Source organism: Zootoca vivipara, chromosome 5 (assembly GCF_963506605.1).
Source record: "Zootoca vivipara chromosome 5, rZooViv1.1, whole genome shotgun sequence".
Lineage (NCBI taxonomy): Eukaryota > Metazoa > Chordata > Lepidosauria > Squamata > Lacertidae > Zootoca > Zootoca vivipara.
The window spans coordinates 12,949,040-12,968,055 of record NC_083280.1 but is presented as its reverse complement, the minus strand read 5'-3'; the positions used below and the strand labels follow the sequence as shown (position 1 = coordinate 12,968,055).

Below are 19,016 nucleotides of genomic sequence, written 5' to 3'. Positions count from 1 at the left end.
CATGAGACCAGGGCCCTGCGGGATTTGTCATCTTTCCGCAGGGCCTGCAAGACAGAGCTGTTCCGCCTGGCCTTTGGGTTAGACTCAGCCTGACCCCTGTGTTTTTCTCCCTCATGGCTTGGATTTATGGCCTACTTGAAATGAGGCTGCACTTTAAATTTTAATACTGTATTTTAATCTGTATTTTAATTAATTGTTTTTATGTTTTATTGTGGTTCTGTTGGTGTCAGCCGCCCTGAGCCCGGTTTTTGACTGGGGAGGGCGGGGTATAAATAAAAATTTATTATTATTATTATTATTATTATTATTATTATTATTATTATTATATCATTTATTCTGTTATCACCAGGTTGAGCACTATTTTCCTTTTGAGTGAAGACAGAGGCAAAGTTGGTGTTGAGCAGTTCTGCCTCCTCTTTGGCACCAAATAGCATGCACACTACATGGAGGAGAGAGATTGTGAGACAATATTGTTAACAAGTAGCAATTTTGTTTTCCTGGAGAGGAACTTTGAACTTTGAACCAGAGTTAAGATGTAGGGGGCATGACACTCCTAGCAGAAATCAGACCAATCCCAGAGGTTCTCAAATTACATGGAAGGATGCAACAAAATAATTTTACAAATATAAAGGTGTCCTAGCTATATCTTCAGAAAAGTATGGGAGCACCCCTATTAATCCATTTTCCGATCAAAGCTTTTGTTCTGATTCTAAGAATGTCATTTATTTATTCATTCTATCTAGTGCAAAGCTGGATTTTGCTGGAGATACATATGCTTTTCAGTCCACAGATTGCATTTTAGAGAGTAAGCACCCCATTTGAATGGATGAATCAAAGTGTTTAGCAGCGCTACAGTTTTAGGTATAAGAGGATTTACCTTGGCATATCTAAAGCAAACACACAAGTGTTCTTTTTTCTGCAGCTGATAAAAGGCTGTGTTCCTCTTTGTTTTTCAAACAGCATTATTTTCCCCCTCAAGGAAAGCAATGTATAAAGATCAGGATTATACCATTTTAACATCAGCAGAAATGAAAGCTAAAAGCATTACAGAACCCACTCCATTCATTATGGTTGGATTATTTTATTTTATTGTACAAAAGTACACACACTACAAAAGTGCCTTAGCACCATGTGTACTGTAAGTGTGAGATACATTATTAACAGGACTAACACCCTGTCTCCAGGAAACACTTGCTCCATACATATGCATTTTTAGGTTTTTCCATTACTGCGTCTTGTATAGACCACAACCCACCTGAGAATCGTTTAAGGACCAGAAATATCAGTCCTTGTTTTCTCACACCTACCAATGTACTGAAAGGGGCACTAGATGAATACAACAAAAATCTTGTACTGTACCTTAAAGACTAAAACATTTGCTGCAGCATAAGCATTCGATTACTAGAGTCTGCTTCTTTGGAAATCTTGGCAGCAGCCCTTTTTGAAGGAAATCCAGCTTCATATAACTAGCATGTTTAGCTCTAGTTAAATGCATAAAGGGGTTAAGACCATAGAGTATGGTGTTTTTCTAGACTGGATCAGGTCACACCCCCTCATGTCTGGTGACGGACAGTTGAGAAAGTTCTTTTGTTCGCCTTCATTCCGCTGTTTGCTCTCTTCCACTACATGAACTTGATCAGAGAGGATGTCTGAGTTTGACTGCTCCAAGCTCACACTGTGTGTTCAGAAATTTTTACCATAATTTGTAAACTCATCTGCCATTCATGCTGCCGTGGTTGCGTAAAGAAATAGATTTATCTGTTTTTCTGCTCTAGTTATCCCTAGTAAAAAAAAAAAACCAATCTTTTGGGATAGTTGCCTTAAATATCTATTTCAACTCATTATAAATCATCTCCCCAAAGTCCTTAGCTACTTTGCATGTCCATGACATGTGATAAAATGAGCCTTCTGCTTCGTTACATTTCCAGCAAAGATTTGACGTTGATTTATACATTTTTGCTAATTTACTTTGTCTTAGGTCCCATCTACACATCATTTTCATAAAATTCTCTCTCGGGGTATAACATGCTGTGAATTTCAACCCAAATTTCCATAACTTTCCCCATGATTCTAATTCTATGTTACGCTCCACATCCCTAACCCAATGGATCACAGCAGATTTAACCTTTTCATCTTTGGTTTCGCGTTCTAACAATATCCTACACCTCCTTGAAATCAGTTTTCCACATCAGCATTTCTCAGCATCTCAATAGGCCAAGTAGGAATGTTTTTAGCAGGCACCGAAAATAGTACAGTGAAGGAGCCGACTTGATCTCAATCGGCTGGGAGTTCCAAAGTGTATGTGCTGCCACATTAAATGATTGTGGTCTTATATATGTGGAACAGGTATTATGTGGCACTTGCAGTTGTGCCAATTTCCCCAATCGAAGTGGTCGAGTGGGCACATGTGGTGCAAGGGTGCAAGGTGATCTCATAGGTAAACTGGTCCCAAGTTGTTAAGTTGCTATGACAAAACACAGCTGGCAGGCTAGGTAAAGAACTATTGCTGGCTTTAGACTTCTTTAGACTATCGTGGAGACAAATACTGAAATCAGATGAGTACGGGACTGTAATCCAAGGCAGCAGACAGCACTAGTGAGCAAAAGTGTCTGCACTACTAACGGCAGGGTGGCACCCAAGATTTTGCTCCCCCTAAGTCTGTGGCTAATTACACCACTGCTTCTCACTGAATGCTGCTACACGCATTGCTTTTTGGCTCTCTGTCTATATTTAGGCTCTTTGTCTATATTTATATAAATGTTGCACATACAAATGAAATATTTGTGTTTGCAAACACCTACGGACTGGTGCAGATACCCTGTAGGCGTGTTTAGCCACATGTAAATCAAACAGCAAATATGATTGTCACTGTGTAATAACATGATTGCCACCCTATACTGCTTGTGAATTGCCTCTTGGTAGCTACCATCTGTCTGATCCTCAACGTGTTGGGAAAGAGTACACTAATAAATAGCATCTATTTCTGTTTATACAGGCTGAAGTCTTTGATGTGCAGTACGGGACTGCAGAAGATTTGCTCAGGATCCAAAAGACTGCAAATGTCTCCAGGAAAATTGCGCTTCTGAAGCTAGGACGTTTGCCTTTGCTGTATAAGGTAAGCTGTGGGGTGAATGCAATTTTGCCCTAATTAATTGTTCCTTTTTCTGGTTTTCAAATTGCAACCATTATGATGACACCTTGTTGTGACTTGCTCACCTAAAGTTGTATTTAATTGGTTCTTTGCAGCAATCACCTCCTGCGGTTTTTGGCTTTATTTTTGTTACCTGTGTTCCATTCCCAGTTTTTCTCACATGATTATGATGCAGTGTGACTGGCTAGCTCCCTTTCTCTTTCTCTTTTTGCAAAGGCAAAATAAATGTTTAACACATTTCAGTTTGATGACAAGGTGGATGCTGAAAAAAGTTTGATGCATACTGTGCTTCTGGGAGAAAATTGTTTTAAGAAAACAACACTAAGAGTGAAGAAGATAAGATAAACCCATTTATGGCTGGTTTAAAAGACAAGCTTGTGGGGATGGTTTATAATATTTGTGCACACTGATCTGGGTGTAATCAGGTGGTAAGGTAAAGGTAAAGGGACCCCTGACCATTAGGTCCAGTCGTGACCAACTCTGGGGTTGCGCGCTCATCTTGCATTATTGGCCAAGGGAGCCAGCGTATAGCTTCCAGGTCATGTGGCCAGCATGACAAAGCCGCTTCTGGCAAACCAGAGCAGCACATGGAAACACCAATTACCTTCCTGCTGTAGCAGTTCCTATTTATCTACTTTCATTTTGACATGCTTTCGAACTGCTAGGTTGGCAGGAGCTGGAACCAAGCAACGGGAGCTCACCCCGTCACAGGGATTCGAACCGCCAACCTTCTGATCAGCAAGCCCTAGGCTCAGTGGTTTAACCACAGCGCCACCTGGGTCCCAAACAGGTGGTACTGTGGTCTAAACCACTTAGCCACTTGGGCTTGCCGATCCAAAGGTTAGCAGTTTGAATCCCCATGATGCGGTGAGCTCCCGTTGCTCAGTCCCAGCTCCTGCCAAACTAGCAGTTCGAAAGCACCCCAGTGCAATTAGGTAAACAGTGTTTCTGTGCACTCTGGTTTCCATCACAGTGTTCCATTGCGTCAGAAGCGGTTTAGTCCTGTTGGGCACATGACCTGGAAAGCTGTCTGCGGACAAACGCCAGCTCCCTTGGCCTGAAAGTGAGATGAACGCCGCAACCCCATAATTGCCTTCGACTGGACTTAACCATCCAGAGATCTTTTACCTTTTCACCTTTTAATCCATTTGAACACAATGTGACTTGCTTCTGAGTACAGTGGAACCTCGGGTTACAGCGGGGATCTGTTCCAGAGGCCCCACTGCACCCCGAAAACGATGCAACCCAAAGTGTTGCGTCTGTGCACACGCGCGGCACATGTAGTGCTTCTGGGCATGCACAGACACGATTTGGCACTTCTGCATGTGTGCAAATGGTGTGAACCCGGAAGTAACCCATTCCGGTACTTCCGGGTTTGCGCCGGTCATAAGCCGAGGGTGACGTAAGCCGGAGTCAACGTTACCCGAGGCTCCGCTGCATACATGTACAGGATCACTTATATTAGATATCATCTGAACTCTGTTCAGACATTGTCCTGAACATGCAATGTTTAAAAGCAAGTGTGGGGGCAACCAAGCTCTGTCCCAATGGAAGCCCTTTGACAAATGTTGGCCTCACCTGTTCATCTCACCTTCAGCTGTTCTCGGTCCCTGACATCCCTGCATTGAACAGGGAAGGTCTGCATGGAGATTTTACTCAGGTTTGCTCGAACACACCTAGAACTGCCTGGGAAATGTGATAAAATTAAGACCCTGATTGCATAGAGGGCTGTACACATGTTCAAGCAAATATGAACAAAAGTCTCCCTCCATAACTTTTCCTGCTTGTTATAGGAAAGCTGGCTCCAGTGCGCACAGGGATGTTGGAGGCGGGCCTTGTTTGAGCACCCCTGCCCACCCCTGCTGTGGGGTGCTTTCAGTTGAATGCTTGAACCTGTCTATATTGTGGCGTTAGGTCCAGTTAGCCTGAGAATCAGATAACTGGAGCTACTTCATATTGAAACAGACCAGCCCGTCCAGTTTACAAGCCCGGACAATCATCTGATTGTTAGTGCCTCTGGCATCATTCCTGGTTCACTCCAGGCTGGGGAAATCTAAGCAACGGGGTGCTTTTCTAGACACTTAGGCAGTTAGCTGTGTCCTTTAGAACCCCGATTTTCCTGAAGAGGGCTTTGCAGAGAACTGCACCCTCTGACAGATGCTGCTTTACAGCAGCCGTACTAAGAATTGCATGGTGTTAAGCAAAATCTGTGTGTTCCACACTTCAGTCTCCTGTGGCATCATTTTTACAAAGTTTGCAGCAGCAGCAGATATTACAAGGAGGGAAAGGGCAAAGAGCCAGAGCCAGGGAAATGAACTGAGAGCAGTAGTAGCTGGAGATGGCTGTCTCCTATTGTCATGTGTTCTGACATCAGAAATCTCAATCTCAGACATCATTACTTGTCCTGTTGGAGATTCAGACATGCCCTGAGGTGAAGCTCAGCATAACACATTGCCTGTCTAACCTCGAGCTTTTGGGATCTTACCAGCTCTGTTGGACTCTCTCCAAAATCTGAGGCTTCCAGCTGCATTGATACACTGTGGGTGTCTCAGGCACGGAAACTCAGTACTGCAATGGAATGGAATATAGCACAAAAAGGAATAGCCACTTGAGAACTCTGGGGGGATCCAGAAAGCATAACCAGCGCTGGCATTCAGGCTGACAATTTCCATTGATTCCAGGAGGTGGGGGCAAGGGGGAGATTTTTGCAATCCTTCTTGGTCTGTCAGCTTTGGAACGAAAAGCAAAGGTGCTCCTGGGAAAACGACAGCATCATAACATGGTGTCATTGGCCCTTTCTTTCTAAAACTGTCCCAGAAACTCCAGCGGGTGCAGAATGCTGCAACGAGGCTCCTCACGGGGTCCTGGCCATGGGAGCATATTCACCCAGTGCTGTACCAGCTGCACTGGCTCCCGGTGGAGTATCGGGTCAGGTTTAAGGTTCTGGTTTTGACCTTTAAAGACCTATGTGGCTTAGGACCCTCATACGTATGGGTCCACTTCTCCTGGTATGTCCCGCAGAGGACCCTAAGGTCCATGAGTAATAATAGTTTAAAGGTCCCAGGCCCTAAAGAAACTAGACTATCCTCTATCAGAGCCAGCACTCTTTCAGTGATGGCTCCGACCTGGTGGAATGCTCTGTTCCACGACACTACGGCCCTGCAGGACTTGATCTCCTTCCGCAAGGCCTGTAAGACAGAGCTATTCTGCCTGGCCTTCAATTTGAATTAGCCTGACCCTCTATTCCCTTTCCTTTTCTATGAAGAAATCCTTCTGGGACCCTACATTTAAACTCTTCCCTGGTCTCCTTGCTGGCCCTAGTAGGACCAACTTGGCCAGTTAGCCCTGGTGATCATTTGATGATTACTGACTGAAGGTTTCCCCACCCCACCCCCCAAAAAACGACCCCTGAATTTTTGAATTGTATTGACATTGATGCTGCATTTATGTTGTATTTTATGCTGTTTTTATGCTGTTCTTAAGTCACATTTTAATCAGTGTTTTATATTTGCTGTTAGCTGCCCTGAGTCCAGTTTTTAACCCGGGAAGGGTGGGGTATAAATAAAAATTTATTATTATTATTATTATTATTATTTATTATTAAATCCTTTCTGGTCCCGCCCCCCCAGCAACACTCCAGAGCAGATTTGGTGAGGGCTCGGGGGGGGGGGGGCACACAGGGAAAGGAGAGGAGGAAGTTCTGTTGCACAAATGGAAATCCTTGTGCTGACTAAATGCATAGCTGCCAAGTCTCCCGTTTTCCCCGGGAAACCCCCGTTTTTCCAGCCGTTCCTAGCTGAAAAAACAGATTTCTTTGTTTTTCCCCAGTTTATTCTGGCGCGGTGGCCATTTTGGAACTGGGCGGAGCATGCTCAGAAGCGACTTTTGGTGCTGCTCTGCCCAGTTCCAAAATGGCTGCAGTGCGACGTCTGGCGCGGCGTCCATTTTGGAACTGGGCAAAGCAGCATCAAGTCACTTCTGAGCATGCTCCGCCCAGTTCCAAAATGGCGGCAGCGCTACTTCCGGTCTGCTATTTTCAGCCCGGTCCCTTATTTCTCTGACAGCAACTTGGCAGGTATGTAAATGAGCTAGTTGGATACTACCCAATATATCTAAAACGTCATTGCAGACAATGAGTAACATGATAACCAAGGGCCTTGGATAGTTTGGGTAGTATCAGTGCCAGATTAAGCCCTGTGGAGGCTCCCAGGCAGTCAAAACCTCAGGGCCCCCTCACACTGAACTAAGAAAGCTTGATTGCAATTTTCTTTCAAGATCAAATCAATATTATTTTGATCTGTTGTCACAGGGTCCCTAAAAGGCATGGAGCCCATAGGCCAATACCTACTCTGCCTACTTGGTAATCTGACACTGGGTGGTATTCAACTATGTTCTTCGGAATTGTTGAGTGGTACTGGTTTTAATGTTTTCCTGCTCTTGTTTAAATCTCTAGCAATGAAATGTGAAATGTGCACTGTCAGTGGACTTAATTGTATTTTGTAGAGATGGGGAGGAATTGGGTTTGTTTTCCATTTCCATACAAACCTCCCTAACTTGCATTTCCCAAAACAACAGCCAAGCTGAAATGTAGCTATCCTTCAAAATTCAAACTTCTCTGAATTTTGTGATATAGTTCTCCAATTCCCTCCTCCTCCTCCTCCCAAATGCATATATCAGGGAAATTGTACCTAACAATGTGTCTATTAGCAAAATATAGCATACAAAAAAATATTATATTGGGGAAATGCTTGCCAAATTTTGTATATCTCAAATTTGGATTTGTTATTAAGGCAACATAATGCCAAATAGAAACATATAGACATAAATAATACATAAAAATCATACGTAAAGGTAAAAATTTGACCTGTACAATAAATATACATTAAAAAACCAGAGTCTGAAGGTCTCAATGGAGGTCACATGACTTTGTCTAAGTTGAATAGCCTTCACTGCAAATTTGGCTGAATTAAATGCACATATGTGTTTATTAGGTAAAATCACACACAAAAATCCTAATGAATATTAGTGGACACTTAAAACAAACAAACAACACACACAAACATATTGCAACTTCAAGTGGATATGTAGCAAACTGTAGACTAGGAGTATGAGAAACTGGAGCCAAAACTGACAGATAGTATTTTAGAGTTTTCCCTTCATCGTATGGAATCACGTATTTGCTGTCTGTGGACTGTTAATAAACTTGAATTGAACTGAGCAATACAGTGAACAGGAGAGGGAAAAAAAACAATTTAAAACAAAAGTACTGTTGTCCAGGAGAGCCAACCAAAACCATTTAAGCAGCAGAGCAGAACAAATTCGGCCAGGAAAAGCAGACATAGAAGAATAACTAGTACTGGAAAATTATATCTCTAACAATCAAAGCTGGAATAAACAAGGCATACTTCACCAGTCTCAAAAACAACAACTATCATTACTTTTGTTTAAGTGCGAAGCAGTCATAACTATGACTTGCTGCTCAAAACACTCACTTTGGTAGTTAAGTTTCAGAGCTGATTTATCATAGATGAACACGTGCATTTGAGAGGGAAATGGACTTTCCATTCCTGAAAGGGACCCTGATAGTTGTGTAAAACCATATTTCGAAATGCAGTACTTAAAAAAGTAACCAAGGCGTTAGTAACATTTCAATGTTAGCAGCCGGTACATCAATCCAAATCCCCAGAGCTCTCAGATGAAATGCCAGACAGTGAGAAAATTAACCAGGCATCGCAGAGTAATCTTAGAAAATGAATTCCCAAACTTGGCATCACCACCAAGTAGGCCCTATACCAGGCACCCCCAAACTTCGGCCCTCCAGATGTTTTGGCCTACAACTGCCATGATCCCTAGCTAACAAGACCAGTGGCCAGGGATGATGGGAATTGTAGTCCGAAACATCTGGAGGGCCGAAGTTTGGGGATGCCTGCCCTATACTCACATGTAACCCAATCCAATGCAGAGCTTCTACTGGAGACTTGGCGTAGACCAAGACATTCATTTAGATAAGGGAAGATGAACCTGTGGTCTTTCAGATGTTGTTGGACTATAACTCCCATCATGCCTGAACATAGGCTATGCCATCTCGGGCTGATGGGAACTGGAATGCAGCAATATTCAGGTCTTGTATCCCTACATTAGATATAGGGTCCCAAAATATTTAGAGCTTTGAAGGTAAGAGCAATCATTTGAATTGACCTGGAAATGAAAATGGGAGTTGGGAACTTTTCTTATACAGGAGAGCAGTAGATAGCAACTGTGTGTGCGTTTAAATATATATATAGGCCTTAGTCCTGAAGGGGGGGAAATATGAATTGATATAAAGCGATTAAGTGTTAGTCACCATTGCAATGTGAGTCAAGTAGATTAGGCCTCCAGAATGCATTATCCAACTAACTTTAGCAAATGCTGATAAATATGCATGAACTTCTTATTAGGATAGATTGCATTGTTATATTCCCAGTGATTTTTCAAAAATGCTTGAATTCTTGTAGACAATTTTCCATTGTGATCAACTTATATGCAAGTACTGTTTGGGAACTGGATAGATTGTGCCGCTGGTGCTGCTGTTAGCTTGTTTTATTTATTACTTGTTGACCCAGCCACTCTGGGCAGCTTCCAACAGAATATAAAAACACAATAGAAACATCACACATTAAAAACTTTCCAATACAGGGCTGCCTTCAGTTGTCTATGGAAAGTCATATACTTGCTTGTTTCTTTGGCATGTGATGGGAGGGCATTCCATAGGGCAGGCACCACTACCAAGAAGGCCCCCTGTCTGGTTCGTCTATGTTTCAGCACCTTGAAGTCATGTTGATTTCAGTGGGAGAAATTTACAGGGCAAGACATGTATGCTCATTTATTTCTATGGATCTTACTCTCAGGTAAGCAGATATAGGGTTGCAACCTTAAACAAGTGCTGAACCCTCCCCCCAACATCAGCAGGACTTGAAAGAACAGGCAGTGACCAACATGGGTGTGTGTGTTTCCATTCCCAGCCCCCACACATGTTGGTGGAGCACCCATAAGTGCACCCTGCCCCATTTTGCCCTGACCCACCCCATTCTGCCCCCTTTTCCACTCCCGTTCTGCGCTCTTCCAGGTCCAAAAGGACCCGCGTGTTGGTGACTGAGAATCATTTGGACACTCCTAAAATGGTCACTGCCTAAACAGTATGGCTGGATTGTGCCCGTTGTCTTCAGTCCACAGAAGCAATTATAAAATAGAAGAAACTTTGGATTTTGCAGTTAAATTTACTCTGAGTTGCTCTACTAGCCAAAGAAAGTCCTCTCGTTTTAAAGTTCAAAGGTGGTGGGTGAGAGAAAGACTTTGTTTTGAATAGAAACCATCTAGGTCTCAAATATTGTTTTCGGCTCTGAAAACTGTGCTGTGTATCTAAATGATTTGGATCCAAACTCATTATGTACATGAAAGGTCAGTAATCATTGCTAGGATTTGATGCGTCTTCAGCAGCCTGTTGTGTTCCTCTTGCGCTGCAGTTCTCCGTTAAATGCCAGACATAATGAAATAGCAATCAGTGTGTATTGGTGTGTATTATCTAGGTCCTGAATAGGATGCAAAGGTAACAATGCACTGATTACTGCAGCGTGCAATGCGCTGTTCAAGGAGAAAGTTACAAAGATTAAGCCCTCCAGACATTTCATATGAATGCTTGGTTTTCAAAGTGTTTCATCAATAAGAAGAGAGGAGCTTGGACTAGACTAGGAATGATCTACATTTGCATCCAGCGGCTGATTCCCAGGAACCTCACATTATATTCTAACAAAAATCCCTGAGAGGTGGTGATTGGGACTGAGGCAGGGTTAGGCAGTAAGAAGCATGGCTGAGGTCTACGCCAGACAGACTCCCTTAGCGGTTCATTACAGCAGTGGTCCTTGTGTGCTAGCATTCAGGTACGGAATTCACTCATTTACTGGGGACTTGCATTGAAAATGGGTAGCTCTTCAAAGCAGGAATATGCATACAAATGTATGTATCATTTGGAATGACTGGGGGCGCGGGGGGGGCATGCACACATCAGATTTGTGTTCCAAAGGGGCACTGAGTTAGGGTGTCGGGTTTCCCCCCCAGCCAAGATCTGAAATAAGACACAGAAATGGAGCAGGTGAAGGAAAAAAATCAGCAAAACAGCCACAAGCTCAACCTCAGAGTAACCACATCAATCACACTATGAAAAAAGGAGGGAGTCAGATAAGGCAAAAGGAGAAATATGGGCTTAAATAAACTGCTCAGCCCCACCCCCTGCATCATGGAGATATCATAGCTGCCAAGTTTTCCCTTTTCTCGCGAGGAAGCCTTTTCAGCATAAGGGAAAATTCCTTAAAAAAAGGGATAACTTGGCAGCTATGGGAGATATGCCAGTCAGGCACACAAACTTCCACAATAAAGATGGTGGCTGTGGCTTCAGCCTATAGAGACAACCTCTCCTGCAGCCTAACTCATGCTTGGGATACAGAACTGTGAATATTTAGAGAGAAGTACAAGCATATTCCAGTCTTTTCTCTTAGCAGTTTTCATTGGTTTGCCAACTCAAATCAGTTGCTTAGAAATCTGCTGTATATTTACAGTGAGGGCATGCAGTTTCCAAATTACATTGGCTGGACCTACATTGATCTTTTAAACGTTATTAGAATGATACGAGATATAACGTTCTATAACATTTAATGCAGTTTCCCTTTGCTCTGCAGCACCTTCTGGCGCCACAATTTTAATAATGGATTATTAACGTTATAAAACACGAGTGTAGATCTGCCCGTTGTCTGGTCAACTTGCTATAAAACATAAGTTGTCATATGGTTGTGCTTCTCTAATTATGGATATTTTACAGTGTTGGGCTACGATGTGATCTATTGATTCAGTAGGCTGATAGCATTTGCAACTTCTATGATATCTTCAGTTTCAGCGATGAGCGGTATCTGAACTGAAGTAAAGTTGATAAATCCTTTTTGCCAAGTGTCAGGGGGACTCCCTACAGAGAGCCTCCCCGCCCCCCTGTCATCCTGACCAGCACTTCACCCAGCGACAGCATGAGCAGCGAGCCAGGAGGAGGGAATGAGGAAAGGAGAGGAATGGAGAGAGGGCTCAGTGAAGCGTCTGAGCCCTGGCAACGCTATGGGGAACAGAGCATGCAGGAGGGGCTCAGAGACGCGTCAGAGCCTTGGCACTGCTCTGGTCGAGGGTCAGCAGATGAGCATAGCTGCCAAGTTATCCCTTTTTTTAAGGGAAATTCCCTTATGCTGAATAGACTTCCTCGTGAGAAAAGGGAAAACTTGGCAGCTATGCAGATGAGGTGCTCAGCGAGACATCAGAGCCCAGGTGCCGCCCCAACCAGCAAGAGGGGAGACCTTTCCTTCCAGCGCCCGAATAGAGGCGCACGCCCACACGTAGGGCGAAGGGGCGGCGTTTTGGGGTGCCCAGGCTTTTATGCATGGCCGAAAAGCAGACGGAAGCCATTGCCGGGTTCTGAAAGTGACTAGGCAATCATGTTTTCTGATATCTCTGCACTGTAAATAGTATGCACAATAAAACTCTTAAAGACAGTGCGGACTGGACCGTCGTTACCCGAGAGTAGCCGCAATAACCCCCTGACACCAAGTACCATTGTTTTCTTTTCTAAACCAAGTTCTTTTTGGGGGGGGGTTTACTGAGATTCCATCCTATTGGGGGTGCTCCTTGAACCAGCTCTCCTGTGCGGGTGGCATATCTGGCACCATTGGGATGGGGTCACAGAAGAAGGCAATCTAGGGATGCTTCAGAACCATGCCTTACTGGCAGACTCCCCTTTTTTTTTTTGCTTCTGTCAATATCAGAGTTCAATCATCATTAAGTAGAGAGCCATGTTGAGGCAGGTATGGCCTCCATCTCTGAGGGTGTGAACCTCTTCCAGCGCCTTCAGACACAGCAATCCAAAAAGTCATAGGACTGCAGCATTGATAAATCATAAATGTCACTATGACGATTTCTAACAGTTTCCTTATGAGAATATCTGCTGTTCTGCTTCTGTTCCGGAAAACAAAGATGGAAAAGTACCTACAAATTTCGACATTTTAAATTCCTGTGTCCAAGTTAATCATTGCAGTCCAGGCCATCTTATAGGTTGGTGTGGGATTCAAAAAAACAGTCCATAGATTCAGGAAGGGGAACTGAGGATCATTTAGTTCAACCCAAATATGCAGTTGTCCCTTACAGGGATTGAACCTGCAACCTTGGCATTATCAGAACCATGCTCTAACCAACTGAGCTTCGTTGGGGGCATGTAAAGTACTAGCATAACTTCCAAGTATAGCTTCACGTAATCTTTTAGATTAGGTTAGAATAACATCTTCACTAGTAATACGTTGCTTATGGCACTCTTTCTCAGGTTATTGTGCTTGTGTTATGAGAAGCCTTCCCTATAAAGCTAGCAACCTTCGTTTGTCCTAGAAAGGCACTGCTATACACCCTCCCCCCTAATTTCCTAAGCATGTCTTTTATTTCTAAGGCAGTCAGGCTTTCTCTGTTTGGATGTTGTTTGTGTTGCTTATTTTCGGCAGCGTTCAGTTATAGGTTGGTCCCCCCCCCCAAAAAAATATATAGTATCTGTAAGGGAAGTGAATTAAAAAAACTGCTTGGGAGTTTGTTGAGTCATTTCTCTGCCAGATAGTTTATATCATGGTCTCCAAGGAGAAAAGATAACATTTAATTCACTTTACTACTTGACCTTGTCTTCTGTCATATAGCACTGGCTGTGAAATGCTCAGCAAGTTCAAAATGTGCTGATTCATGAGATACTCAGATCCTTTTTTTTTTTAAAAGGAGTCTTTATGACAAATTGGAGATTAATTAGCACTGGGCAACTGACGGCTGAAGGAATTGCTCTTCTTCTCTAATAACCATGTTTATTAACTTAATGTCAAATTTACTCCCAGCTATTTAGTTGATTGCATAAATGTGTGATGAACTGGACCTGCCGCTTTTGAAATCAGATAAATTGTGAGGTTTGTAGAGATCTTCCTTTCAGTCAGGATCCGTTCTTCAAAGGAAGAGACTACAAGTAAGATGTATTGGAGGAGGAGAAGAAATCATAAAGCTGCTGCTCATGGTTTAGTTTCCTTAACCGTAAGCAAGTGTTGCGGAAGAATACCAAAACCATGATAATTTAAAAATTGTTACCAACCATGATTCATCAAACCATAGCTATGTATTACACCTGTACCAGGCAAACCATGACTACGGCATGTTTGCATACATACTTACTTACTCAGAAGTAATTCCCACTGTGTTTAAAAGGACTTAACTAGTAAGGGACCCAGGTGGTGCTGTGGGTGAAACCACTGAGCCTAGGGCTTGCTGATCAGAAGGTCGGCGGTTCAAATCCCTGTGATGGAGTGAGCTCCCATTGCTTGGTCCCAGCAAAATGCAAGTAGATAAATAGGAACCGCTACAGCGGGAAGGTAAACGGCGTATCCATGTGCTGCTCTGGTTTGCCAGAAGTGGCTTTGTCATGCTGGCCACATGACCTGGAAGCTATACGCCGGCTCCCTCGGCCAATAATGCAAGATGGTCAGGGTCCCTTTACCCTTTTAACTAGTAAGGGAGTTTAGAATCACACCTTCAGCATAGTTTTCCTGCCTCTTCACTCTTGCTTCATACCCTCCCTCATTTCTCTGATGAAAATAGGGATGCCCTAGCATACCCTCACACATTTCTCCGATAAAATAGGAGTGTCCTAAGGAAAAGTGGGACATTCTGGGATCAAATCAGAAACCGGGACAGCTTCTGTAAATCTGGGACTGTCCCTGAGAAATGGGGATACTTGGAGAGTCTAGCATAATTGAGGGAGGAAGGGGCCTTCCATATATACCAAAATACAGTCCATGTGAGGGTCCTGGGCCTCTGTGGGTGGAGAAGCATGCCTCAGTTTCTGTGTAGGCCCCCTTACATATGTAGGGGAGTTCTGCACTGACAGTGTTGGCATCAGGAGGCTGAGCTGGTTAAGTTGAGGGATGTCCCTGCTCAATCCTGTGTCTACTCTCAAAAGCCCAGCATAAAATAGTGGTGGTATTTGGATTCCCGCCTCTATTACTTTGGCCAATAGCTGGTTGTTTAGCTTTTTCAGTTTTGTTTAGACCTGCTCCTGTTATCTGTGCTTGTCTTGACAACATGTTCTGGTTTTTGTTTTTTTAATAATTATTATTGTGCCACACCCTGATACCAAGCGTTGATGGAGGTAGGGTTAAAAATATTTTGAATGAATGAATGAAAGACAGCCTGGATAGCTCAGTTGGTTAGAGCATGGTGCTGATAATGGCAAGGCTGCAGGTTTGATCCCTGCATGGGACAATTGCATATTCCTGTATTGCAGGGGGTTGGACTAGATGATCCTCATGGTCCCCTCCAACTCTATTATTCTATGAAGTGAAAGTGGCACACACAAGAAAATGACAATTTTTTTTTTAAAGAATCCACCAATTTATTAATTCAGGACATATTTTTAGTCTTATCATTTTTAATCAATCAGCCTTGTTGATTTAATCAATTCAGTGCTGCAGTTCTAGTATATATACTTTTGAATTGCATGTTAAGTGGCATTGCTGGGTTTGCTTTTTTTTTTTCTGTGGGACTGAAAGATTGACATTTTTCTCATTAGGCTTCCAAATGTACATATTCTCATGTTATCCTGTGTAATTGCTTCACCGCCTCTCTCTTAAAGAAAATTATGTATTGATTTTGTTTCTTTGCAAATAGCTGTGGCTCAGATGCCCACACGAAGGGCAGTTTATGTGCATATGTGAGCGACAGATTGATTGAACGCTGCAGTGAGTAAATTTAGTGCCACTTGCTCAGTGATCTAAGCTTTATTTTCTCTGAAGATGAAGTTCTTCCAAGGGACTTTTCTAGACATAAATTTCCTCCTTTCCTTCCATCGGGCCTCATAAGCCCTAAACGTGAGGCTCGGATAAGGAAGGGGAAGAGATGTTTCAAAAGACATAAAACAAATATTCTGGCTTCTGTGGGTTTTTCTTACTGATTTTCTTAACATCCTGAAATTCTGCTGCAATATCCCCCCCCCCCAGTCTAGATTGTAACTGCAGCCATTTACTCTGTGCAGGAGCCATTAATTCTGTTCTAGTGATTGGAGAGAAATTTGGTTTGGTTTGCATTTTTATGTGAACCTAATTGATCTACATTTACATTTCCTGCAACTATATAGAATCATTGGATCGCAGAGTTGGAAGAGACCATGAGGGTCATTTAGTCCAACCCCCTGCAATGCAGGAATCTTTTGCCTAACATGGGGCTCGAGCCCACGACTCTGAGATTAAGAGTGTCATATCCACCAGGCTATTTTTATATATAATAAAATGCAGCTGTCTTTTGAAATTCACACTTCTCCAGATTTTGTGGCGCACTTACCCAAACCTGAATATATTAGGGCACAGGTAGACAAGTGGATCTTGTTGGCAGGCCACATCGCTATCTCCTGCACACACACATCATGGGCCAACTTTGACGCATGGGAAGCACCTCCCACCTGTCAATCACCTGACAGCCACAATGATGGCTAATACCCCAGAGGACAGAATCACACTTCAGAATGACCTTAACAGATTAGACAACTGGGCCAAAGCAAACAAGATGAATATCTGAAGAAGTGTGCATGCACACGAAAGCTTATACCAAAATAAAAACTTAGCTGGTCTTTAAGGTGCTACTGAAGGAATTTTTTTATTTTAACAAGGAGAAATGTAAAGTACTACACTTGGGCAGAAAAAATGAAAGGCACAAATACAGGATGTAAGACACCTGGCTTGAGGTGAAAAGGATCTATATGTGAAAAGGATCTAGGAGTCCTGGTAGACCACAAACTTGACATGAGTCAACAGTGTGATGCAGCAGCTAAAAAAGCCAATGCAATTCTGGGCTGGGCAACCAAAGTGGTCAAAGGCCTGGAAACGATGCCTTATGAGGAACAGCTTAGGGAGCTGGGTATGTTTAGGTTAAGGGGTGATATGATAGCCATGTTCAAATATATAAAAGGATGTCATATAGAGGAGGGTGAAATATTGTTTTCTGCTGCTCCAGAGAAGCGGACACGGAGCAATGGATTCAAATTACAAGAAAGAAGATTCCACCTAAACATTAGGAAGAACTTCCTGACAGTAAGAGCTGTTCGACAGTGGAATTTGCTGCCAAGAAGTGTGCTGGAGTCTCCTTCTTTGGAGGTCTTTAAGCAGAGGCGTGACAGCCATATGTCAAGAATGCTTTGATGGTTTTTCCTGCTTGGCAGTGGGTTGGACTGGATGGCCCTTTTGGTCTCTTCTAACTCTATGATTCTATGATTCTATATCACATTGATCCCAGGTGACCCATTTTCACCTGGGCAGGGATAGCCTGACCATTGTAAGTCCAGGCGCTGATATCTTTGAGGATAGATAATGGTTACCAGATGTCGCTGTTTCCTGGGGAAAGTCCCTGGATTTACAAATCTCTCCCCGGACAAAATCCGTCTACGGAATGTCCCTGGATTTCATTTAATGTCCCTGGATTTATATTTTAAGAAGTGGCTTAGTCATGCTGGCCACATGGCCCGGAAGCTGTATGCCGGCTCCCTCTGCCATTAAAGCAAGATGAGCGCCGAAACCCCAGAGTAGTCCGCAACTGAAACTAATGGTCTGGGGTCCCTTTACCTTCAGCTAATTGGGATATAACCCAAAGTTTCCCATAGAAAAGTAAAAGAGCACAACTTGTTTAAGGAATGGATAGGCAATGCTGGAAAATGATAGCCCTGAAAAAATGACCGCCTAATTAAATTCATGGGCATGCAAGCGAAAGAAAGTACTCTTTAACACAGTGCGTAATTATCGTATGGAATTTGCTGTCAACAGATGTGATTATGGCTGCAGCTTAGATTGCGTTAAAGGGGAATTAGACAAATTCTATGTTCCATAGCTGTTATCCAGGACAGTTAAGCTGAACTACCATATCCAGAGGTCGTGTGCTTCTACATCAATCCAACATTCAAGACCGAGTCCAGAGAACAGCATTGGGAGATGGCCTTTCAGCCATCTAATTATGCCACCTAATTTCCAGTGCTGTTTAATAGTCTACACCAGGCACCCCCAAACTTTGGCCCTCCAGATGTTTTGGACTACAATTCCCATCTTCCCCGACCATTGGTCCTGTTAGCTAGGGATCATGGGAGTTGTAGGCCAAAACATCTGGAGGGCCACAGTTTGGGGATGCCTGGTCTACACAAAGCCACTAGGAGTGGTCATTAGGTGTTTTGGGGTGAGGGGCCATCAGTATGCTGATGACACTTGGCTCTGTTTCTCTATAACAGGCAGCGCCGTCTTAAGCGCTCCCGGCGCCGTGGTGTGCCGGATCCTCCGGCGCCCACCGGATCCCTTCAGCGCCCTCCCGCCCCATTCCGGCGCCCTCCCACCCCGTTTCCCAGCGCGGTGGGCGGGTGGGCGCCACGCGGGTGCAACAGGCGCTGCTGCGCGGCAGGCGGGCGGGCAGGCGCAGCTGCGCGGCGGACCGGTCGGCCAGCGGGTGGGCGCAGCTCGCGGCGCCCTCCCGGCGGGCCGGTGCCATGGTGCCCTGCGCCACCCAGCCTGCACGTAGGGCCGGGCCTGATAACAGGGGTGGCCAGCTCCCAAGAGACTGTGATCTACTTACAGAATAAAAAACTGGCTGGTCAAAGTTGTTGAGTTTTTTTTAGGGAGGAGGAAAGCCCTGTTTTTAAGGGTGGGGGGGGGACAGCCACTCAGCAACAAATTGCTGGGGAAACAAAGTGACTAAACTCCGCCTTCCGTTCTGCAGGTCGTGCAACAATGGAGGGTGGGGCGAGGGGGCAGGG

General features: G+C 43.9%; 1 protein-coding gene across 5 annotated transcripts in view; it reads left to right on the top strand.

Moving 5' to 3' along the window:
* Positions 1 to 19,016, top strand: part of NAALADL2 (N-acetylated alpha-linked acidic dipeptidase like 2) — a 798,353-nt gene that overhangs the window by 485,394 nt on the left and 293,943 nt on the right. For all 5 annotated transcript variants that reach the window (XM_035134128.2, XM_035134127.2, XM_035134132.2 and 2 more), the window contains one exon: positions 2,996 to 3,115. In XM_035134128.2, coding sequence (XP_034990019.2) covers positions 2,996 to 3,115 — 120 coding nt within the window. The remainder of the gene's footprint in view (positions 1 to 2,995; positions 3,116 to 19,016) is intronic.